General features: G+C 38.8%; 1 protein-coding gene across 1 annotated transcript; it reads left to right on the plus strand.

The window, feature by feature from the left end:
• The first annotated feature begins 498 nt into the window (after positions 1–498).
• On the plus strand, positions 499–26,817 carry phf13 (PHD finger protein 13). The gene is made up of 5 exons (XM_079844299.1): positions 499–643; positions 1,368–1,408; positions 8,114–8,215; positions 19,449–20,133; positions 24,416–26,817. The coding sequence occupies exons 2-5, from the start codon at positions 1,370–1,372 to the stop codon at positions 24,640–24,642; spliced, it is 1,053 nt and encodes a 350-aa protein (XP_079700425.1). The 5' UTR covers positions 499–643; positions 1,368–1,369; the 3' UTR covers positions 24,643–26,817.
• Positions 26,818–26,872: the final 55 nt, after the last annotated feature.

A 26,872-nucleotide genomic window follows, 5' to 3' on the forward strand; every position in this document is an offset into this window, starting at 1 on the left:
CACACACACACACACACACACACACACACACACACACACACACACACACACACACACACACACACACACACACACACACACACACACACACACACACACACACACACACACACGCTGGTCTTCTAATACAAAAGTTGAATATGATATGTGTTACAATCCACGCCTGTCCCACAATAATAACAACATAATCTGACAGAGGTAAAGTGTAAAATAAATAAAACTTTTTCTGTAGTTCTACTTAAAATTTAGACACTCAAGTCAGACATTTTACAGTAACAAACTCATTTTTGTTTTGTTTGAACAGTGTATTTGTGCTATATTTAATGAAAATAAATGTCACTTGGTTCGAGTTTTTGTTATCTAATGTCATTCTAAGTGTATAATATTCACATTTCTTAAGGTAATATTATATTTCTGGCCAGTAAACTGACCAATAGATGGGTGATTCATATGAATCAACGAGGGGCTTTTATTTTGGCAGGTCTGTCTGTCTGGGTTTCACCCATCACATCTTCATCACATTCGGACATATATCATCACTGTTTTCCATCTCTCTTGCCACTGTCATCGCCTGTTTTTCGATCCAGGATAATTATCTGCCTCTTTACCGTCGTGTGGTCCACTATCTGTGTTTCAGCAGCAGGTAAACGTGAATAAAACACCACAAACACACACATCAGTCACAGCAGTGTTAGCGAAACGGCTAGCCAATTAGCAAGTTCCAGCAGGGGAAGAAAAAAGTGGATCAACTTTTGTTTAGAGACATTACAGTTGGAGCTAGTTGAGGATTTAGATGTGTAATCCTGGGTATTGGTCAGAATTGATTTGTTATGGATGATACAGTGTTATTAAACTTAATAGATCAGGTCTGTATTGGTAGCAGGCTAACTGAGCTCGAGGACTGCCCATCAAAAAGATTAAAAACCATATTTTTTCCCCAATAAAATAATTCATAAACATAACACCTTTCATTTGAGTCCAATCACAGATGTGAAGATGAATGTATAAAGTAGTCAGAGGAGTGAAATGTGTTTTTGCAGGTTGTTATTTAGGTGTGGAGAGGTACGTGCATTATACACTCTAATAAATCTCTTTTAAACTTTAGTCTGACAAGATTTATCTATTTAAATTGAACAGTTTTTCAAGGTTTTTAAATAACTGTTTGGTCCAGACAGATGTTATTGTTAGCATGCTAACCTACATAGCCTATATCATAAATGATAGTACATTATGCATCAAAACAGGAAAGTGTAATTCGATATAATTGTATTTTGTGTGTTATTGTCTCGATATATCTGTCACGATGCGAGTCGGATGTCGTAGAAAATGTGGTCATAAACTAAAACTGTTTTTTTTCTACACTATAGAAATGGACAACAGCTCGACGACTTGTCCCTTTGACACACAGGTAACGTTAAAATATTTAGATTTTCAAATTTTTTACCCAGATATGATGTTTTTTAAATTCATATTATTTTAGATGATGTTGTTTCATCTCAGTATTTCTTCCATGAATATATATATATATATATATATATATATATATATATATATATATATATATATATATATATATATATATATATATATATATAATTTGTTTATTAATCATCGTTCAATGTGCAGCTTAAAGGGTTAGTTCACCCAAAAATGAAAATTCTGTCATTAATTACTCACCCTCATGTCGTTGGACACCCGTAAGACCTCCGTTCATATTCGGAACACAAATGAAGATATTTTAGTTGAAAGCTGATGGCTGAGAAAGGCTTCACACAGGCCTCCATTGGCATTCAGTACATTGACACTTCCAAGATCCATGAAAGGCACTTAAAACGTCGTTACAAAGTCTATCTCACCACAGTGGCTCTACAATAATCATACAATGCGACGACAATAGTTTTTGTGCGCAAAAAAAAATCAAAATAACACCTTTATCCAACTTGTTCTTGTCTTCCGTGTGCGCCTCCACGACGCATGCGCGAGAATATGACGCAGATCCGGCGTTCGGACAGATGACCCAGAAGCGATTTGTTTACGAGCAGAGGAAGACGCGCGTGTCTAAGCTGTTGGATTCTACATTGATCGTGCTTTAGGTCTCGGCGTAGTGCTCAAAATGGGGCTTAAGTGTGTATTTCATCGATTCCCGAACACCGGCGCTACGTCATATTCTCGCGCATGCGTCGTGGAGGCACACACGGAAGACAAGAACAAGTTGGATAAAGGTGTTATTTTGATTTTTTTTTGCGCACAAAAACTATTGTCGTCGCATTGTATGATTATTGTAGAGCCACTGTGGTGAGATAGACTTTGTAACGACGTTTTAAGTGCCTTTCATGGATCTTGGAAGTGTCAATGTACTGAATGCCAATGGAGGCCTGTCTGAAGCCTTTCTCAGCCATCAGCTTTCAACTAAAATATCTTCATTTGTGTTCCGAATATGAACGGAGGTCTTACGGGTGTCCAACGACATGAGGGTGAGTAATTAATGACAGAATTTTCATTTTTGGGTGAACTAACCCTTTAAAATAGGCTTGCCTCGTTTAAAACTGTACGCAATCAATGTATGATCACTGTTACATCAAAAAATATGCAAATACATATCTTATTTCAGTGCTTTTACTTATTTATTTACCAGTTTGATCTGTGGTAATAATTAAAGTCATCAAAGGAAGTGTCATTGTTTTAGGCTAACTTATCTCATTAGCAATCTCTGGCTAACTCATTAACGCATTAAATGCTGTTTAGGTTGATTAAATGAAAGGACTTTTTCTGTTTTTCCTCAACGTTTTTATAGCTTTCATAAGAGGGCTTATGATGTTACACTCGTTTACGTTTTCTTTTTGCCTGTGCATGGAGTTGCTAACAAGCTTTTTAGTTATTCGGTCATATTTATTAAATAACGTGTTTTTTTTTTGTCGGTGCAAACGGCGTTTTAATATATCAAGTGAATTCTCATTGGTGTCGATCGTGTAATTGAATGACGGTGATGATGTGTCGTTTACTCGTAGTTGTCAATATGTCGAATATTTGCACAGTTGACAGAGCCAGTGCGTGAATGCGCATGCGCGCACATTGCTTCACTCCCCCAGCCTCTGCTAACACTGCTTTCATTAAAGGTCCCGTTTTTTCCTGTGTTTTTGAAGCTTTGATTGTGTTAACAGTGTGCAATATAACATGTGTTCATGTTTCGCGTGTAAAAAAACGCAGTATTTTTCACACAATTTACTTATCTGTATACCGCTGTTTTCACTGTCCTAAAAACGGCTTGAGGATTTCCTTATTCTATGAAGTCCCTCCTTTAGAAATACGTAACGAGTTCTGATTGTGCCAATATGATAAACAGCTCTGTGTTACCCCACATACACATGAGCGGAAGAAGCAGAAGCGCTCGTCTGCAGCAGAATAAGGGTGCTTTCACATCTCTAGTTCGGTTCATTTGGTCCGAACCAAGGGCAAACAATTATAAATTTGTAGCATTTTTCAGCTTTTTTGGTTCCTTTTCACACCACACTGATTGCTTTGGTCTGACCCAAAATGCAGTCACATGACAACATCCACATCACTCATTGGCCATGGCGTATTTCCTAAACTGCGACTGCGCAGGCTGGTTTTGTCCCTGGCCATAATCTATTACATTGTTTGTTTACACCACAATATGCAAACAATACATTTCTATAATGAAGCGCGGATGCGGCTTGAAAACAACGTTCTAATGCACTGCAAACGGCGAACGCGAATCGCTCGTCACTTCAAGCGGAGATTTGAAGTTTTCGAAAGTTGGGACCTAATATGGTCATCAGACCAAATTTCCATGAGGCTCCGAACCTCCTCACTACTCACAAGTTTGTCCGCGAGCTGTGCAAACTGTCAACAAACACTTCCTCATCCCATAATGCACAGCGCAGCTGACTACGGCAGCTGGTTTAGTCCAAAAATGATCAGTACTTTTTGCAGATGGGTCTGTTTGAGGTCGGATCGCGTTCTCACCACAAACGAACCTCTCCAGAGTTCGTCTGAAAGCGCACTGACACCACCTCTTCAAGGAGCTCTCGCTTGTTTGGTCCGCTTTTGGTGCGCACCCGAATGCGATTGCGGATTTCACACCTGACCAAACGAAACGCACCAAAGGGGAAAACCAACTCTAGTACGATTCAACCGACCTAAATGAGGCAGGTGTGAAAGCACCCTAAAAGCTCAGCGAAATCAAGGCGTTATCAAGCGGCGTCTTTGTTTTGAATAAGCGACCTCTAGCGGCGAAAAATGACATGTGGATTTAACTAGAGTTAAAAGTACGTCCTTTTTAATATATTGAGCATTTCAGGAACGGGCACCGTTCAGAAGTTTTCCATAGGGATTTTAAAAAAAGTCATCTTTAAAACGTTATTAAATAGGGATGCAACAATACAGTTAATCCACGGTTCAATACATACCTCGGTTTTTACCCACGGTTTTCGGTTCGGTTCGGTTCTGATGGCTTGTCACATTAGTTTTTTGCTATTCTATTCTTAGGCGACAGGAACCGCAAGAGGTTAAGGAGAAAAAAGATTTTTTTTTATTGCAATACTCTTTCTTTATTTTACTTAAAAGAATTGAAAAACCTTACTTAAACTTAAAACTTTACTTTAAAAAAAAAAAAACTCTTGTACACATTCCTAGTGTATTGTATAATATAAAACAAATATATATAAAGATTTACACTGGCAGCTCAGAGCTGTACAGCAGCATTTAAGTATGAAATTGAACGAATAAATGTAAAAATAAAACACTACATAGACTTCACTATAAAATATTGATTCTTAGCTACTGTATTAGTTTTTCAGTCGAGCAGTGTTTTTTTCATTGTTGTATTAACATTAAAGTCCCTGTAAAGGCAATTCTGAGATATTTTTCTAAACACATTATAAATGTTAGAAATGTATTGCTGAAACACATTACAAAGACTGTGAACTATGTAGTACTGAATTCAGTAGACCTTTAAACAGTTTTTGACTGTTGCTGTGTTCAGGATTTTCTGGGCGGGGCTAAAACGGTGGCTTGATGACGCACTGGAGCCTGGCTCCTCCCCTAACACGATCATAACTACAGCACATTCTCATCAGTTTGCCCGCTCGATCGCGAGTTACTGTCAGTACTGTTAGTTACTATAGTCTACAACTTACAAAACAGCTTACAAAACAAACACGATGATCAAGAAGAGGTGGATTAATTTTGTGAACAGACATCTTGATGGAGAGCTGAGGATAACCACCGACGCCTGCCTCTGAGTCTGCAGTGACAATACACCTGATCGTTTTACAAACTTTCACCGGAGACAACTGGGATTCACTGATAATCCGCTGCAGAACCGACTATCCCCTGCCCCGGCCTTAGTCTTCCCGTCCCGCCGACATCTGGTGCGTCGTGATCATAGACGCTCGTGATCAGTGAGTGTTGTCTTGTTTTGCTACGCCAGCTTTCCCACGAGTGGGCGTGGTTTCGGCGCCACCAGCGGACACACCCCCAGCGTTTGAGAGCAGAGAATGCTGCTCATTTTTTCACGTTTTTGATAAGCTATTTTATGTACTTGGCGGATTTTTTAATGATTCAAATTTGGCTGGGTGGTTAATAACACATTTATCTGTGGTGTGAGAAATTCAGAATACATGTTTAGTTTTGACTTTACAGGGACTTTAAAGGGATAGTTCATTCAAAAATGAAAATTCTGTCATCGAGAAATGAATACAGGTTTGGAACAATATTAGAGTGAGTAAATAATGACATAATTTTAGAGGTGAACTGTCCCTTTAAGGATGGCGTGTTCACTATAGACTGCGCTGCTGTCAATTTAACACCTGCACATCTGATATACAGACACACGCGATTTTACTGTCACTTTAGACATAACCAACTGTGTTTATGTTAACCTTGTGTGTATTTGACAGTATTAGCGCAGTAAGACGACTTAGTCCAGTAATCACGTTTGACAGGCGCTCGGAAAAGTGCATGTTAAAGGGGTGGTAAAACACATTCTTTCAAAGGCTTGATTGTGTTTGTGGGGTGTACTGTAACATGTTCATGCTTTGTTTTTAAAAAATTTCATTATTTTTCTTATATTTGATCTTTATTATACACTGCTCTGTCCCTCCTTGTAAAACGGTCTGATGGTTTCCGGGTTGTATGAAGCCAGTCCCTCAAAAATACGCAATGGGCTCAGATTGGTTAGCTGGCCCAATGTGTTGTGATTCGCTAACCGCCTAGTGCACATTTGTCGGAAATGCCACGCCCCTTACCTTTACCGGTAGTCTGTGCTTTGGTAGTATTAGAAACAATAGCGTCAGTAAAACCATACCAATCTGAGCCCGAATCAGACCCAGAACATTTTAGTGAAGATGATCGAGCAGAACCTGTTCATTCCTCAAGAGATAAATAATACATACAAGCTCTAATCAAAGAATAATTTACACTAATGCCAAGTTCGCTGTTGAGATTTTAACGTTAGGTGTTTGTCAGATAACGTTAAGTATGAATGAGCATTTAACAGACTGGTTTACAGAACAGCGTTGTCATCTGTGTACTTCCTTGCTACAAGGGCTGTAGCGATACACTAATCTCACGATACGATACGATACACGATATTCAGCTCACGATACGATATATATCACGATATTCAGCCAACGATACGATTCGATATAATTCGATACACTTACATCATTTTCTGAAAGATTTAAAGGGGACAGAGTGATTTTGGTGACATCTTGTGAGTGTTTCATTTACTTGGATTGAATTAACTGAACTGAAAACTAAATTCATCAATTACACAATATATGTCTCTGAAGGGACAGAGAGTGTACAGTAGAGGGCTGCATTGGGATTGAGTCCCGCCGGGTCCCGCGGGACCCAACGCAAATCTCGCGGGAGCGGGCGGTTTGAATTTTGCTGCGGGCGGGAATGGGCGGCTAAAAAAAACACAGCGGGAATCGGCGGGATAGGGAGGTTGCCTAACGACATGATGGAGAAGATGTCAATAGATGATGTAGAAAAGAACCTCAAACGAGGTATTTACAGCACAAAAGCTAAACAAGGAAAGTCTGACATTTGGAGAAGTTTCTCAATTGTTTTGGTAGGCAAAATCATGCGGTATAACGTTATATGTATCCACATATTGCGCAGCTGGCAAATACATAGCTACTTGATCATACCTCACCAAAAACGCTCAGCACTTCCTGCAGGTCAAGTTGACTGTTTGGTGTTTTTGACAAACAATACATAGAAGTTTAGTGAGTGGAAATGGATTGTTTCTAAATGTCCGTTTAGTATTTTGTGTTCACATTACGTTCTGTTGAAGCATGTTTTCTCAGGTTTCCTTTCAGTCGGTCACGTTCGACGGTTGTATGTGCGCTAAAAAGTAATTTTTGCATGATTTGTTGTGATTCTCCGGTGGAGATTTCTTTGCAGAATTATGGGTAATGTAGTTTTTTTTTCTTTTTTCCATGAATTCTGTTGAGAAGTTGAAATAATGTGGGCTAATGCCTTCAACAAAAGCAATTACCATGAATTTACAACGTCATAGCTCACAGTCAGTCAGTCTTTAATGGGTTCATTTAGAAGTTATTGTTAAAGATCAGTTCCCCTGTAGAGACAATGAATAGGAGTTTTAGTTTTGTAACCCGACTGATGCACTGTATAGAGAGAGACAAATACAAGCAAGCCGTCTATGTTGATTCTCCTGAGAAGTGTGAACACTTTGACTCTGTAAAGCATTCAAAACACTGCTTGTTTGAACATCACGACCAGCCCATCACACCAGTGACTCAACTAATGGCCTGTGTTTGGGGTGGGACTACCTGTTTGAAAGCAGGCCTTAGTTTTTGTTGTTTTAATATATTAGGTGATGTTAGTGATGCAGAAATGACACATTTTTTCAACAAATGTAGTCCTTAGTCGTTTTGATCCCTGGTTCACACTTTCAAATTTGGATGAAAATGGTGTTCTAAGTGCATGAATATTTAATGAGGCATGTATTGCTTCGTTTCTGATTGGCTGTCTTTTGCTTAACAACATTTAGCTACTAATCTAATGCTGAAAGTGGTGCTAATCTTTTTAAAAAGTGTGAAATGGTGTGTTTTTATTGCAGGGCTACAGTTCAACATTTAAGCGGAAACGGACCGTGGAAGATTTCAACAAGTTCTGCACATTTGTGCTGGCATATGCTGGTTATATTCCGTATCCACAGGAGGTGAGTATTATCATGTCTTAGTGATGTAACTGTGAGGAGATTGTGGTGAAAATGATACTCTTACTCTGCTTGTACGTTTGCTAGAAAGTGCTGTCAGTGTTGCAGGGTGAAGCGGCCTTGCATTTCCCCAAGATCGCTCTACGATCTGACACATCCGACCTCCAGAGGGTGCTATCCTTGGCAGTGGTGTAGCACTGGGTGCTTTTTCTTTCTTTTCTTTTTTTGGTGGCGCAACCCCTTTATGAGCTGCTTTGCTTCTGACGCTCTTGTTTGATCCACAGAAATGGTGGTGGCTCTTATGCCACGGCCGCTGAGAGACATCTCCCTCCAAAAAAACCTCAGCCCTCCCTCCCAGGGTAAGAGGGCCACTCCAGTCTCCTCATTCTCATCTCAGACCCTGTCTCTAAGTGCCATTCTTCACAACAGCAGTGTGTGTGTGCGCATCCACAAACATTTCAGTTTCAGGTCTTCCCTTTAATGGATCCTTCAAATGGATGGAGGCTAAAACGAGGAAACTCTGTTTGCAGGGAAATGCATGAGGGCCGATAATAGCTCCAAGTGTTCCAAAACCTAGTGAGCTGTCTGCTGTCTACTTAGGGCGCTTTCACACCTACCTTGTTTGGTCCGAATTTTCGGACTTTTCAGTTTGGTCCGAATCAAAATTACTGATGTGAAACTAGGGATGATTTTGAAAGAAATTTTGTATGATTTTGCTTAGAAAGCCTTTCTTTAATGTGAATATAAATTGTATCTTAATTTTAATCAATGTTTCATCAGATAATTGACTGAAATTTAATAAATAAGAAGCAAATAGTCTATAGCAGACAATAATCGCGGGAGCGATCACATGCTTTGCACATGAACTGGAGCGCGTCTCAAATAGGCTAAACCAGGCTACTTGTCTCACAAACATGAGAAATATGTGTATATAAAGCTTGAAATGTCCACTTTTAAACGTAACGAAAAGAAAATAGTCAAGCAATGCGCACTGTTCAATAGTGGCAACGATATGCGTCCGTTCATTCATTCTTGTCAAAGACGCTGACCTCAGACGCACGTCCGTTTACAAACCAATCAATATCCAGATGCCGCCCACATAGATGATGACGAGTGGATGCAAGTGTGTCATGTAAAGTTCTTTAGTGCGCTCGCATAATTGCAATGTGAAACCAAACCAAAACTAACCAAATGTATAAAATGTATCAAAACATGAACTTCGGTTCGGACCTTGGTGCGGACTTTCAGGTGTGAAAACGCCCTTAGACTTCTGCCTTCTAAGGGAGCATCCTAACTGCTTGAACAGGGGTTTTCAAACTTTATGATGCCAAGGACCCCCAAATATGATGAATCTTTTATGAGGGACCCACTTCCTAGAATCCATCTATATATTTTTATGTAGTGTTGTCAAAAATATCGATATTTCGATATGTATCGATACTGAAATCTGAAACGATACGATACTCCCTTTTTACAGTATCGATACCAGCTGCGCTCTCATTCAGTCACGGCAAAAGCGTTTTTCGTGACGTTTTTCGGTGCGTCTTGAGTGTTCACACCCAAGAGATTTTCACTGGCGATGCGCTGAGTGAACGTGCACAATCAGTAGATGCGCTCCCGGTACACAAGGTGGTGCTGCGGCCCTTTACGCTTCTGACACTCGCTTGTCACACAGAAGAAGAAGAGAGACTGTATTTACGTGCTTGCCAAAACCATCGATATATAATATCTATGGCCAAAACCATTCACACATAAAAAAGCAAAAAAGCACTCCGTTCTCAAGTGCTCCATGAGCAGCAGCTTCATGTGTGCACGTCTCTCAGACAGCTCTGAGAAACGGTCTCTCTGACAGCACATGCACATAGTGAAAATGATAGTGAAATTGTCTTTCACTACTTATTGTGCTTTAAAGGGGTGGTAAACCATATTTCACTATTCTAACTTTAGCTAGCGTGTAATGTTGCTGCTTGAGCATAAACAACATCTGCAAAGTTACAACGTTCAAAGTTTAAAGCAAAGGGAGATATTTGCTTTTAAAGAAATCAATTTCTAAGAACTACAGCAAACGGCCAGTAGGCGACTACAGACATTCCTCCAGGGCTGGTGACATCACCAGTCCCAATATTTACATAAACCCCTCCTCCGAGAATATTAAATAAGGGGGGGTGAGGCCATTTTGTATCGCTGCGCTGTTGTGGTATAGTTAGGCTGGAGTGTTGTTGCCGCGATGCCGAGGAAACCCTGTTATTTTCATCCGGATTGCAGGTCTGGGGTACTTGCTTTGTTCAGCAGTCCTTGGGACGGGGGTGCGTTGCAGGGCGTTTAACATACAACATGTTATATGCACGTGTGTTTGAGACGGGGAACAGGCGCGTGCGGGGCTCCCGCAGCACATCTCACGGAGAAAAAAAATTCCACAAACTTTGCGAGTTCAATGCCGGATTTGCACAACGTCAGCTGCGCAAGACAAACACTGCCATTGCGTGGATGCACGACGCGCGCGCTGCACATTTTACGGAGGAAAACTTCCACAAACTTCGCGAGTTCAATGCAGGATATGCGCAACGGCTTGTCCTGAAAGCTGGATTTACAAACAGAAGCTGTTTACGGGCCACAACCTGTAAGTCTGATTTATATTTCATCTATGTGTTTTCCTGTAATAGGTTGTAGCAAGGAAGTAAACAGATGACAGCGCTGTTCTGCAAACCAGTCTGTTAAATGCTCATTCATACTTAACGTTATCCGACGAACACCTAACGTTACAAACACTAACGTTAAAATCTCAACAGCGAACTTGGCATTAGTGTAAATGATTCTTTAAATAGAGCTTTTATGTATTGTTTATCTACAGGCATGCTAAACATGGTTCTGTGTGTGATTTGGCTATTATAGTAAAGCCAGTGTTTAGTGTTCGTTTTGGGTTAATAGTTCTTGCGACAGATATTTGGCTATAATCGTTCTAAAAATACAAAAGTAACAGTGCCATTCAGTAGCGATCACTATAGATCCGCAGTCTTTACTCTTGAGGAATGAACAGGTTCTGCTCGATCATCTTCACTAAAATGTTCTGGGTCTGATTCGGGCTCAGATTGGTGTGGTTTTATTGACGCCATTGTTTCTAATACTGACCAAAGCACAGCCTCCAGGTAAGGGACGTGGCGTTTCCGACAAACGTGCACTAGGGGATTAGCGAATCACAACACACTGGGCCAGCTAACCAATCTGAGCCCATCGCGTATTTTTGAGGGACTGGCTTCATAGAACCCGGAAACCATCAGACCGTTTTACAAGGAGGGACAGAGCAGTGTAGAATAAAGGTCAAATATATGAAAAATAATGCACTTTTTTTTAAAACGAAGCATGAACACATGTTACAGTGCACCCCACAAACACAATCAAGCCTTTGAAAGAATGTGTTTTACCACCCCTTTAACAGTTTAAAGGTGCAGTGTGTAATATTTATGAGGATCTATTGTCAGAAATGCAATGCAGTGTTTCCCACACATAGACTAATTCGTGGTGGTGCACCACAGAATCAACACCGGCCGCCACATATTGCGTGTTGTAATTCTTTTTTAAAAAAATGTTTCCGCTATTTAAAACACACAGCATTCGTTCAGCTGCATTTCCTTTCCCTGCTCTCCCTCTGTCTCTCTGTCACTCTCAAATTGCCAAACCTGCTTTTGATATGAAACAAAGTATAAGCTTCTAAAATGTTTAAAGTTTTAATCCGAAATTCAAACAATAAATAGCGTTTTGGCACTAATGTGGCATAACGGTTAAAGCCAGAGGCGTTAAAAAACAGAGTTGCGACATGCTCTCATCTTGATACATTTGAATGGATAGATGACAGTTTCACTATACAGCAGTTTTTGGTAAACAGTACAGCATAGTGTGCATTACGTCAACCATTTACAGTATCATTTTATCATGGAGAATGATGATGCAACATTGTTAACATTAATGTTAATGTTTTTCTTGTATTTAGCCCTCAGGTAGTCCTTACTAATTGGTCACACTCATACTCATTGGTGGTCAAATGTGACCATACACCTTAACTATTTTTCAATTAAATAAAGGTTCTATATTTTAGTTTAATAATATTTATTGAATATTTTGAGGAGATCTTTTGGTACTAAATAGGCCTACTATTTGTGCAATAATTATTGTCCATTAATGACCATTTAATGAATTAAAATATTTGTCTTATATTACAATTAGTGTAGTAATTAAGGTTAAAATAGAGAATACCAATTAAAAGAGGCATTTTAGAGTCATAATGTGGCTGGGAAAATAATATATTTCATTTGTAATGCCATTACCCACTGGTTCCTGTATGGCTCTTTAATAAATATACATGTATCTAGTTGCTCAAAAAAGTATTGCAGATCATAACTGCTTACTTATTTTTAGGTTCTGCATTTTAATACATATTTAGACATGATCAGACACTAGATTAAAAAAAAAAAAACGTTAATAACTTGCATCCTAATATTTTTAATGATACTTATTAGGGCTGCAACGGCGCGTCGACGTCGTCGATGACGTCGACTACGAAAATACGTCGACGTGCGTGAAATGCGTCGACGCGTCAGCGGCACAATATTTACGTTCTAGAATGGAACAGAAGATCTAGAATAATGGCAGCTTCTGCTCCCGGGCACAGACATCCCAAGTCTCCCGGAAGTTCCGGGAGTCTCCCGCATATTGATAGCGGCTCCCTGATGCCCGCAAATTAGTTAAATTCTCCCGCAATCTAGAGCGAGCGAGCAAGAGCGCGCATGCGAAACACAGACTGTGCACGCGCGCACGGCAGAGAGGGAGAGAGAGCGAGAGACCTTGCGTGTGTGTGCTGGTGTGCACCTAATGAAGCGCATGTAAGACAGAGAGCATCCTGATTGGCCTGTTTCGGCAAGTCAACCAATCAATTTTCAGTGTGGGCGGGAAATGACTTTTTTCAGGTTGGGATGTCTGCGGGCATAGTGAAAATGATAATTTATCATATAAAGCCAGACCGCGACATTCAAAAGTGTGGGAGTACTTTAAACAGAAGCCGAATAAAACTGCTTTGTTCGCTCTGTAACGCCGGTTTGTCACTGCGCGCGGTGGCAGAGCAGAAGCTGTGCGCGTGGAGAGCGGGAGCTTTCACACTGCCAGTCAGTGTTGCCAAGTCCGCTTTTTTTCCCCACGGAATTGGGCTACTTCTACACTGTTGCCGCGGGCTGTGTCTCATGTCCACGGGTTGAAGCAAAAAAACACACGTATTAACCCCCCGAACGCGATGTTTACCAGAGAACCTCCCCGAAACGCGATTGGGCTTGTTTTGGGCTAGTTTTGAGTAACGAATGGGTGGGTTTTGTTGTGTAAACCTGGCAACCCTGCTGCCAGTGTTCTCTCGCGCAGCTGAACGCGCCACGCGTGTATTGTAACAGACGGTCACATTTTCCGGGGTTCTTCTCCGACCCCAGTACGTCTCGTGCTTTTATTTATTATGGGCTGCATATATCTCCTGTTAATGCGACCCGGTTCCCCTCTGTCCCAAACACATATGCATAATAACATGCTGTATATACAGTGCCCTCCACAATTATTGGCACCCCTGTTTAAGATGTGGTTGTGGACTTCTAAAAATTCTCCTTTTTTTTTAAACAACATAGAACCCAAATGCAAAAAAAAGAGAAAAAGTACAAGTTACATTAACTACATTACTTTGGTGGTAAAAAAAATCACACATTTAGAAAAAAAAAAAAAACTTGAAATCATGTGTCCCACAATTATTGGCACCCCTAACAATTCCTCTGAAAATTTTTATTGATTTTTTTTTAAATATATTTTTCTGTAGTTGCTAAAGTTGGTCAGGGTATCTAGGAACTTTTAATTAGTAATTCATGACTTCCTGTTTCCCTGGGGTATAAATATTACGTGACACAGAGGCCTAATTCTCTTACCCATTTGTCAACATGGCAAAGACAAGAGAACACACCATTCAAGTAAGGCAGATGTGTGTCGACCTTCATAAGTCAGGCAATGGCTACAAGAAAATAGCCACTCGCCTTAACTTACCCGTATCTACAGTCAGAGGAATCATTAAGAAGTTTAAAACAACTGGAACAGTGACAAACAAGGCTGGAAGAGGTCCCAAGTTTATCTTGCCACAACGCACAGTGAGGAGGATGGTAAGAGAAGTAAAAAAATGTCCTAAGCTCACTGTCACAGAATTGCATCAAAGAGTGGCATCTTGGGGTCACAAAGTCTCCAAAACAACCATCAGACGCTCTCTACATGCCAACAAGCTGTTTGGGAGGCATGCAAGAAAAAAGCCTTTTCTCACTAACACTCACAAACGTAAACGTCTGGAGTTTGCTAAGCGGTACTGGGACTTCAACTGGGATCGTGTGCTTTGGTCAGATGAGACTAAGATTGAGCTTTTTGGCAACAAACACTCTAAGTGGGTCTGGCGTAAGACAAAAGATGAGTATGCCGAAAAGCACCTCATGCCCACCGTGAAGTATGGTGGAGGATCTGTGATGCTGTGGGCCTGTTTCTCTTCCAAAGGCCCTGGGAACCTTGTTAGGGTGCATGGCATTCTGAACGCTTTGCACTACCAGGACATTTTAAATAAAAACCTGATGGCCTCTGCCAGAAAGCTGAAGATGGGTCGTCATTGGGTCTTTCAGCAGGATAATGATCCAAAACATGTGGCAAAATCTACACAAAAATGGTTCAGCAGTCACAAACTCAAGGTCCTCCCATGGCCATCTCAGTCCCCAGACCTCAATCCAATTGAAAACCTGTGGGGCGAGCTAAAGAGGAGAGTGCATAAGAGAGGACCCAGGACACTGGATGATCTAGAAAGATTGTGCAAAGAAGAATGGTCAAAGATCCCTCTCTCTGTGTTCTCCAATCTTGTGAAATGTTATAGGAGGAGATTAAGTGCTGTCTTGTTGGCAAAAGGGGGTTGTACAAAGTATTAACATCAGGGGTGCCAATAATTGTGGGACACATGATTTCAAGTTTTTTTTTTTCTAAATGTGTGATTTTTTTTTTTTACCACCAAAGTAATGTAATAAAATGAAAGGTTGGATTTTTGTCTTTTTTTGCATTTGGGTTCTATGTTGTTTAAAAAAAAGGAGAATTTTTAGAAGTCCACGACCACATCTTTAACAGGGGTGCCAATAATTGTGGAGGGCACTGTAGGTAGTTTGCATGATTAAAGTAACATTAAAGTTAAGATATGCCTCTAGCTTTAATCATTTAAATATGTCTTTGAAGTTTGGGCAAAAACTTCTGGCAGCTTTAGTCGTTGTTTATGCACATGTATCTTCAAAATAGACGACTAGTTATACATTAAAACTATGCTGAAAGCTCCTGTATGTGAACCTTTTGCAGATAAATACAAGTGCATTTTCGTTTACTATTGACACAAATCAATAAGTAAATCATACTCAACTACTAGCCTATAGTAAACAACTTTTCCTAATTAGGCCTACTCTTTATACATTTTATGATGAATAGTATCATTATATATTATGTTTAAAAAGCTTCTTGTGTTCATATTAGAGCTGCAACTAACGATTATTTTTTCTGTCGACTAATCTAACGATTATTTTTTCGATTAGTCGACTAATCTAACGATTATTTTTACAGATTAATCTTATGATTCTTTTTTACTGATTATTGTATTTCAAAGAGGGTAGTGAATTTGTATATTATTTTAACATGAAATCAATGAATGATGACAATATTAATTGTATTTCAGGAAAGGTAGTGTACATGGTATGCCATTTTATAATGAAATATATGAACACGAAGCTTTTTAAACATAATATATAATGATACTATTCATCATAAAATGTATACAGAGTAGGCCTAATTAGGAAAAGTTGTTTACTATAGGCTAGTAGTTGAGTATGATTTACTTATTGATTTGTGTCAATAGTAAACGAAAATGCACTTGTATTTATCTGCAAAAGGTTCACATACAGGAGCTTTCAGCATAGTTTTAATATAGTATAACTAGTCGTCTATTTTGAAGATACATGTGCATAAACAACGACTAAAGCTGCCAGAAGTTTTTGCCCAAACTTCAAAGACACATTTAAATGATTAAAGCTAGAGGCATATCTTAACTTTAATGTTACTTTAATCATGTAAACTACCTATATACAGCATGTTATTATGCATATGTGTTTGGGACAGAGGGGAACCGGGTCGCATTAACAGGAGATATATGCAGCCCATAATAAATAAAAGCACGAGACGTACTGGGGTCGGAGAAGAACCCAGGAAAATGTGACCGTATGTTGCAATACACGCGCCACGGTTCAGCTGCGCGAGAGAACACTGGAAGGGTTGCCAGGTTTACACAATAAAACCCACCCATTCGTTACTCAAAACAAGCCCAAAACAAGCCCAATCGCGTTTCGGGGAGGTTCTCTGGTAAACATCGCGTTCGGGGGGTTAAATATGTGTGTTTTTTTGCTTCAACCCGCGGACATGAGACACAGCCCGCGGCAACAGTGTAGAAGTAGCCCAATTCCGCGGAAAAAAGCGGACTTGGCAACACTGATTGGCAGTGTGAAAGCTCCCGCTCTCCACGCGCACAGCTTCTGCTCTGCCTGCGCGCGCAGTGTGAAACCGGCGTTACAGAGCGAACAAAGCACAGTTTTACTCTGCTTCTGTTTAAAGTACTCCCACACTTTTGAATGTCGCGGTCTGGCTTTATATGATAAATGATAATTTTCACTATGCCCGGGAGCAGAAGCTGCCATTATTCTAGATCTTCTGTTCCATTCTAGAACGTAAATAATGTGCCGCCGACGCGTCGACGCATTTCACGCACGTCGACGTATTTTCGTAGTCGACGTCATCGACGACGTCGACGCGTCGTTGCAGCCCTAGTTCATATATTTCATTATAAAATGGCATACTATGTACACTACCCTTCCTGAAATACAATTAATATTGTCATCATTCATTGATTTCATGTTAAAATAATATACAAATTCACTACCCTCTTTGAAATACAATAATCAGTAAAAAAGAATAATAAGACTAATCTGTAAAAATAATCGTTAGATTAGTCGACTAATCGAAAAAATAATCGTTAGATTAGTCGACAGAAAAAATAATCGTTAGTTGCAGCTCTAATACTTATATAAACACACACAAGTGAATATTAATGTGCTTCGAAAGGGAGGGGTGGGCTGTTGTAATTCACAACCTCACCACTAAATGCCACTAAAATGTACACAGTGTACCTTTAAAATCACCTGTTTTTAAACCGCAATGCTTAACTGATGCAAGCAATAAGCTTTCGTGACTGAGTAGCACCATCAGCGCGATAGAGACGAGTCCAAAATCTCTACCGGTTAACAAATATCTACCGGATAATCGTGTCTACCAGTATATCGCCCACCCCTACCAGTGAATTATTTGGGGTTTTTTTGTGTCTTTTTTGTTGACAGTCAAACACTGACAAAATGTTACAGTTGCTTTTAAGTCACTAGAAGTCATCATCGGAGCGTAGGGTATAAAATTTATGGTTAGAAGTTGCCGATATCTAGTAGAAATACAAAGTTCTGTCGTGAAACTCTAGATGGCGCAGGCTGGTCCTTTACTCAATCTGCCTTCAATCACATCATTATCTATAGGGCACAGCTGATTGGTTCCTGCTGTATCAGTAGCCAATGAACTCACTGCTCAACACTCAAATACTGGTCAGCATTTGCTATAGCAGTTGCAGCGCGCTTTCAGAGACCCTCCACCTCCCCAGCTCCACCTGTATAAATCATGCATGCTGTATTGTACAGTAGCATGTCGTGTATGTATTGGCAGTAGCAAGTCCGTACTTGCTCTGCAGCAGATCTATTCCACAAGACCAAACATATCAGCATTATCATATGCCATGCCAAAAACTATTTGAGTTATGACATAAATATCCTACTTTAGGCTTTTGGTCTGCACTGTTGATTGAACTACATTCTGGGTACGCTTTCTTTGTGAAGATACTACCTTTTGAAACAGCTTGTCCTGCTGTCTGAAATGTTGTCTAGGTAGGCAACTCACTACGTTTTGGAACAGCTAGTGCATACATAATATGTGTTTTCACATCCTTTCAGCTTAATAGAGTCTGTGTTTTCGGAACTATCATTTATTCTTTATTTGCTTACTACTTGCTTTGTTTTTGCAGGCTACTCAGCACAAAGGAGACATAGCACTTCATAGCACACACAAATAATGATGGCTTTAATAACGAAGAAACAAACAGTAAATGAGGGTATAAACAAAAGTAAGTGTAGACAGAGATGGACCAATGCTCCAAAATAATCCACCATTGATGTGGGATCCATGTGTTTCTGAGCTCATTAGTCGTGACCAAGAAAGCTGATTAAGGTTTGACAGCAAAATGAGGAGCTGGTTTTTAAATTCTCATAAACCTGCCATTTATGTGTCTTATTTTTTACAGCGTGCGGTCATTCTTGGATTTCATTGTGCAGGCGCTTGCATTTCTGATGACCCGTAATTTATGTTTTTCTTAGGTGGTAGCCGTTAACTTTAGGAGTGACTCTACAAGAGCTTTGATTGGCACTTTGCTTCTTTTACCCTGGTTTGTGATAGGCATTTTGTTTTACCAGTGTGTGACTGTTGGCGTTCATTTACTTTTTTATGTATTGTTTGGCTTTTAGTGCTAAAACGCTAAACTGGTTATTAGAATGGCTGAGATTTTCTTACATTTTAGCCTTTCTCGTATAAATAAATCACTGCTCAAACTCACGTGGCTACGAAGTTTTATTAGCAATGTTTCTGCCGGTCGACCTTCCTCAGGCTTGAGCAAAATGTTGCTAATAAAAATTCGCAGTGAATCACGATTGAGGAGTGTGTGGGATTTATGTATTTTATATTGGACATTTATCCAATGCAACTACAGATGATACGGGTGCATGAGGCACTATTGTTTTCTATTCAGACTGCAAAATGTGAAATGTTCCATCTTAGAGAGCTTGATTTGAAGTAGGCATTTTCATCTTGCGCCAGTGTGGTCTGCATTTCTTGTCATTACAAATATTGCTCCATAACCAGCAGGATTTGTGGGTGTGTTGATTTCACCGTATCGAAACATGCAGTGAAGTTATTTGGTCACTGTTTGCTCATCTTCAGACTTCAGACCGACGTTTCAGTCCAAGAAATTCATTGCACTGGTGGTTAAAATAGTGTTTTCCATTGCTGTCCACAGGAGGCACACTTGAGGAACAGCTCTAGTCCTCCTAACAGCACTGGCAGCACTGCAGACAGTGACGGATGGGAGAACCAGAGGCTGGGCTGTGACCTCTCGTCTCCAGATGAGCCCCCACCTAAAAACCGAAAGAGCTTTGCTGGATTCAAGAGACCCGCGAGCGAGGACTCAGAGCCCCAGAAGCGTCCTAAGTCAGCAGGTCTTCTCCTGGAGGGTCGAACGAAGGCCGAAAAGGTGAAAAAGAAGAAGAAGAAGCTGAGGAAGTGTAAAGATGAGGAATTGAGGTCTTTCGCTCCATTTACTACTCCCAGTACTGAAGGTGAGATCGCCAATTTTGGATGTACCATCAAAGAAGAACCAGAAGATTACCTCAGCATCTCTTTACCCACCGCTGGCATGGGTAGCGACCAGCCTACGTACTCTGGCACACGTTCAAAACCTGCCTCTAGTTCACCCGGGACCACAATGTGCAAAGAGGAGCCTGATATCGGCCGGCCGTGCTGGGACGGTTTTAAAAGTTCAGAGTCGGAGGATTTTGAGAAACCCTCACAACTTAAAGAAGAGTCCGTAGTCTTGAAAATTGAAGGTGTTCCTGGTAAAAGGACTGTAGTCCGCCAGGGAAAACAGGTGGTGTTTAGAGATGAGGATGGATCGGGAGACGATGAGGACATCATGGTTGATTCAGGTAAGCAGAAGGTTTCCTCTTGTAGTTTGTCACTTTTAAAAGCGCAATCGTATATATCGTATTACAATTGCAATTGCAATCCTCTTGGAGTTTGGCATTGTTAAAAGTAGGTTGCAGTCATGTATATCATCAGGGCTTGACATTTGCTCACCCAAAGTTATTAGCCACTGTTAAGTTATTTCGCTGACCACAGGTTTGACATTGAGACCATAGGGAAAACTGCCATATAGTAATTTTTTTTTTTTTTTTAACATTATCTCATAATTTGGCATCAGGTATATTAGGCTGCTTTCCCTTTAAGACCTGATGCACGGATCCATTACACTGTTACACATGCGTTTTCTTTCTCAACTGTTTACGTTCACTTAAACTTGACTACATGAATACTCACCAAGACCGGCATTTTGACATTATTTTGTGTGTATTTGACTGTTTGAGCACAAAATCTACGGGAGCGAGTAAAATTATGCGCAATACGCCCAATCCCACGGCAATATTCAAGCCCTGTTACTAGGCACGATAACACATTTTGCTGGATGATAAATTGGCCAAGAAATTATTGCGATAAATGATAATATTGTTGTTCTGAGACCATTTTCATCTAAAATAATGATAATGGCATAATAATGCAGGTACACCTTTTCAAAGATCAATAAACTTTTATTTCTAAAGACTATTTAACACTGAAAACGGAAAACATTTTAAATATCCACAATAAATGAACAAAACAACCAAAACAAAAAAACCAATGGACTCTCTGTTGTCTGTTAACAAAACAAAGCACTTGATTAAACAGCTGGAAAACTGCAACGGATGATTGTGTTTTAGGTAGTGCTGGGAATCGATGAAAAAAATTAACTAATCACATTTTTTTTCTGTAATTAATCATGATTAATATGTTTTTAATGTTTTGATATTGTAATAATTTCAGTTACTCTCCAAATTAATGTAGAAACAATTTATTGACAGCATATTTTAAATATGTGTTGTATTGTCATGTTTTTATGAATGAAGGCCAGTATCACTGATGTCTCTATGAAACATTAATGACGTTACATTACAGTATTACTGAAAGCTCCAAATTTAAAAAAAAAACTACTTTTAATTTAAGTGAACTTAAAACAATCTTTACATAAACCCATTATAATAAATGTTATTTTTACCTGTGCCTTCCCTGTTAGACATATACAGAAATGTAATAGTTATCAAACACCTTTCTTAACTGCATAAATAATAAATGAAATATAGATTAATCATCATTAAAGCTACAATTTTCTCTGTTGCCGTTGTTCTTTGATGAACATTAATGACAGGCATCATCAGTGCTGCTGTCACTTTAAGAACAGCCGCTGACGAACATGACGCGGATCTGACATTTCCTCACAACTCTTTAAGTTAATTTAAGACGTTATTTAACATATTTAAGACTCCTAATATGAGAATACTCAAAATTCTCTGTGTTGTTGTTATTGTTTGTTTATGAGTAAAAGAGAACTCAATGGGAGCAGGAGACTGACGCGAGTCTGTGCGTCGAGTGTGTGTGTGTGTGTGTGTGTGTGTGTGTGTGTGTGTGTGTGTGTGTGTGTGTGTGTGTGTGTCAGAGTGTCCCTCGATTAGCTGACATGAGACGCAGCCACACAGACAGGACATTGACATACAGCGTTCTCTTGTGTCTTGTCGCGCTTAGAAGCATTTACATGTATAAGAGCGTGATCATATAATGTAACGCTCGGCAAAAATGTATATTAAAGGGTTAGTTCACCCAAAAATGAAAATTCTGTCATTAATTCCTTACCCTCATGTCGTTCGACACCCATAAGACCTTCATCTTCAGAACACAAATGAAGATATTTTAGTTGAAATCTGATGGCTCTGAAAGGCCTCCATTGGCACAATGCACTTTACACTCTCAAAACCCTTAAAAGGCACTAAAGACGTCGTTACAAAGTCCATCTCACTACAGTGGTTCTACAATAACTTTATGAAGCGAAGAGAATAGTTTTTGTGCGCAAAAAAACCCTAAATAACGACTTATATTGTGATGACCGATTTCAAAACACGGCATCATGAAGCTTCGAAGCGTTATGAATCAGTGAGTCGAATCAGCTGTTTGTATCGCCAAAGTCACGTGATTTCAGCAGTTTGGCGGTTTGACACACAATCCGAATCATGATTCGACTCACTGATTCATAACGCTTCGAAGCTTCATGATGCATTGTTTTGAAATCGGTATTGTATCGATGTATTTTGCTTATTAAATGCAAAGTTTTAAATTTCAAAAGCATTTCTAAATTATCTTCATATTTCCAACAAACGAAATTCTGAGCCAAAATAACGAAGTGGTGCTCAAGTAGGCTATACGGCGCTTTCCTTGCCATTAATGCTTAATAACACTCCTATATCTCCGATGCGGTGGCCGGGACATAAACCTACCAACATCCGAGGCATAATTTTTGGAATGACTTATGGAATATTGCTGAACTACTGCACAGTGTTACAAAAGAATGGAAAATTCTGAACAAAGGCTTTGTTTTGGCGAGTGATTGGTTAAATGTCTCGTGACTGTTGCAGCTCGGCAGGTTTCCTCATGTGAGATGTTATGCACACACACTGAATTTGGCTTCTCAGCGAGCGCTAAAGTTGTTTTTCTTCTGCATTTGCCTGTGTTTTTAAGATTTTTTTGTGGATCTAACCAAAGTAAACTTTTTTTTTGCTTTACATTTTTTGTTGTTGTTAAAATGTTATAAAGAAACTGAAAAATTGTCACACTTAGTTGCAAATTGAGAACTGTTTATTCTTAACGATTGTTCTTTGCAATTGTATATATGGCTTACCATGTTTTATTCAGAGCTTGTTAATCTTGAATATAACTTTGTTAATAAAATAAAAGTACTGAAAGAAATCTTCATAATCATTTTTAATATGGCAATACTGTCAAACAGATATTCTAACTAAAAACAAAACGCATATTAGCTCCAATTTTGGTTAAAATGTAAAGTTCATGTATTTGCACAGCAGGATAATTAGTTACCAAAAATGAATGTTAAAGCTACACTGTGTGATATATTCCCCCATCTAGCGTTGAAAAGGTATATGACCATCCAGTGAATATTAGTTTCTCTTCCTCTCAATTCCGATTTCGTTTTAACTCCTACGGTGGCCGTTTAGTCCAAGATTAATATGGCTTCCAGTTTGACCTCGTCCACATTCGACACGGTGCCATCGAGTGTTAAAACACGAAAGGCGAAGCTTGAATTTACGGGTATGTCCCTCTTAGGCTAATGTACTTTCAAGATGGAGGGGCAACATGGCGACCGGCATTCGAACCCCTCACCCGTATGTATTTTCAATGGCATATTATAAACTTACGACAATACTTTATTACTTGAAAGAAGTAAATATACATTAATGATCACACATATTTTTGAAATAAATAAGTGTTTTTAGCTAAGAATAAACAAAAAAAGTTACACAGTGTAGCTTTAACAATCGTTTTGGGAATCAGATCATTACTCCCAGAATCGGAATCGGATCGAATCGTTAAGTGCCTTAAGATTCCCACCCCTAATAAATATATATATATATATATATATATATATATATATATATATATATATATATATATATATATATATTTATATATTTATATATTTGTTAGAAATTTGTTCGCACAATTTAGCAAATCAAGGAAACTAATTAGTAAATTGTGCACACAATTAACTTTTTTTTTCTTGCACGTCATGTGCGGGGCTCCGTAATGTGTGTGTATGTAAGTATGTATGTGTATATATATATATATATATATATATATATATATATATATATATATATATATATATATATATATATATATATATATATATATATATATATATATATATATTTGCGGGTGCAATCATTGGATCATTGGAGTTTGGCATTGTTAAAAGTAGATCACAATCATATATATTTTTTTCTTGCACGTCATGTGCGGGGCTCCGTAATGTGTGTGTATGTAAGTATGTATGTGTATATATATATATATATATATATATATATATATATATATATATATATATATATATATATATATATATATATATATATATATATATATATATATATATATATATATATATATATATATATATATATATATATATATATATATATATATATATATATATATATATATTTGCGGGTGCAATCATTGGATCATTGGAGTTTGGCATTGTTAAAAGTAGATCACAATCATATATATTTGAATTTCTCAATATATATATGTACCAATTTCTCTTTGCAGATGATGACTCTTGGGACCTAGTGACATGTTTCTGCATGAAGCCGTTCGCCGGGCGGGCGATGATCGAATGCAACCAGTGCAACACCTGGATCCACCTTTCTTGTGCCAAAATCCGCAAGTCCAACGTCCCCGAGACGTACGTCTGCCAGAGGTGCAAAGACTCAAAGTTTGACATTCGCCGCTCCAATCGCTCACGAGTGGGCTCTCGGAAACACCTCCTCGACTGATGCCGCTCTTCTCGTTCTGCCCATACACACGTACAGAAACTCACAAAAGCGTCTTCTTGAAGACGGGACTCAGTGAGTACGGAAGAGGGAGAAGAAGAGCCGTTTTTCTGTTCTCGTTTTTAATATTTCTCCCCTTCCTAAATGTTTGCGTCAGGCAATCAATACTCAGATGATGCATTAGCGAGAGCAGACGTCCACCGTACAGACGGTTGGGGTTGTGAGGGCACATGCCTGAAGGTATTACACAATCGGGAGTTGTGCTGGAAAGAAGGGATTGGGGTGTCGGATTGCACTTTAAGAACAAAGTGGTAGCTAGAGATGCTTTCAAAAGTATGTGTGTTTGTTAAAGTATATATATATTATATGAAATAACCATAAGATATTAGTGTTCAAGGTGTTTAGACTCCTCATTTTGTGTGGGTCTTTTCTGAGACCCCCAAATGTGTGCGAGGCAAAGAGTTCTGTTTGTTGGATAATGTTGATCGGGGTTTTCGTCAGCAGTGAAACATCAGAAACGGTATTTTTATTTGTTTTATTTTTGAAGAACAGGGAAAGAAGCAGGGTCATAAGAGACTATATTTCATTCTGATTTCTAAAGCCTGATCATTTCTGCATTTCTTCCCTTTTATTGAACAAGAAACTTTTTATTTGCATGTTGTAATTTCTGACTAAACATGTTTATATATATTTTTTTTATAGGGCTGTCAAAAGATTAATCGCGATTAATCGCATTCCAAAATAAAAGTTTGTATTTATATAATATATGTGTGTGTACTCTAAATATATATGTAAATATATACATGCTTGTGTGTGTTTTTATATATAAATAATAATTAACAGTACACACACATATATTATGTAAACACAAACTTTTATTTTGGATGCGATTAATCGTGATTAATCTTTTGACAGCCCTAATTTTTTTATGTTGTTTTTTTCTGCAATTAGATGTCAAATACAATATTTATGTGAATAGGCGTTACAGGTTAGGGAAGGGATATTTTTATTTATAAATAATCATAAATTAATAAACTTTGTAGGAACATTTACTTATTTTTTATTTTTTTTTGTATTGTTTCTGGTTATTTTGCTTTTATTCCCGTTATTCTCAGTGCTGATTCTAATTCTATTTTTGTGACTAAGTAAGAAAGTAACTCTTTTTTTTTTTGTTCTGTTCACATGATGCAAATTCGTGGTGAAATATTACCCGGGCGTGTTATTGTCAGGTTCAGTGAGATTTACTGCCAAAGGGGAAGAACATTTTTGATTTGCATATTCTGAAATCCTTACTTGCTTGGTGCTAGTATTCATATTTACATTCAAAGCAGTGCTAGTGTATTTGGTCTACAAGTCATGGCTTTTCTAAACTCGCTGGCGGAGCTTGTGATAGCAAGAAATACACCCTCAGGAATGATTCCTTCTAAGAACTGGGACCGGTCCAGTCCGGTTATCAATCGATGAGTCTGTTTCATGTTCACGGGCATGCTCGGATAAAAATGTAATTGTGTACTATTAGCGTTTCCACTCCCATCAAAACAACTTGGGGTTGTGTCTTGAGGACATTATGTGCGTTTGTTTATCTCGTGTAAGTTGGATGTCAACACTGCAGAGAAGATAACATCTTTAGTATGGATATTTGCAGAATCTTTTGGCATATGTTCATGTAAAATTAAGACAAATAACGCTGATGGTTCATAGTTGGCCTTAGTTAGTCCATGGACAGTTTCCACAGTTTTATTTTGGGGGGGATGCATGTTGAAACTGGATATTCTTTAAACGTATTTTTGGTACCATTTGTCTTCCCATCTTAAGGACGTGCTGAGAAGGTGTAATTTGCAGGCCTAGATTAAACAAGCTAGCTTTTCATTGCTTTGTGGAAAAAAAGTGTTGCTTGTAAATTGAATTGCTTGTAAATGTTGGTGCTTTCTCTTTTTTTTAGCCATTCATTAAGCGTTCATGAATGATGGTTCTGTACATTTTGTTTTGTACAATCACGTGTTTATGTAGTATGATGTTCATAATTCAGGGCTGTTTGTGTGCAAGAGAGAAGAACTGCTGAAGTTTGAGCTCGCACTGTTACGCTGAGGGATAGAGACAGAGTGCAATGAAGAGAAAGAGAGAGATGTTTCTGTGAAACTTCATGTAAACTGTTGTAAATAAAGAGAGGATGATTTTAATGACTGTTTCATATCTTTCTTAATCTTTGAGGCATGGACTCCACTAGACCCCT

This window comes from Gobio gobio, assembly GCF_949357685.1.
Source record: "Gobio gobio genome assembly, chromosome: 19".
Classification (NCBI taxonomy): Eukaryota; Metazoa; Chordata; class Actinopteri; order Cypriniformes; family Gobionidae; genus Gobio; species Gobio gobio.

Excerpts from the sequence above, each read along its gene's own strand:
- phf13 (XM_079844299.1), top strand. The coding sequence starts at position 1,370 with ATGGACAACAGCTCGACGACTTGTCCCTTTGACACACAG. Across the intron at positions 1,409-8,113 it reads CTTGTCCCTTTGACACACAG|GGCTACAGTTCAACATTTAA; the intron begins GTAACGTTAAAA and ends TTTTTATTGCAG. Across the intron at positions 20,134-24,415 it reads GGACATCATGGTTGATTCAG|ATGATGACTCTTGGGACCTA; the intron begins GTAAGCAGAAGG and ends TTCTCTTTGCAG.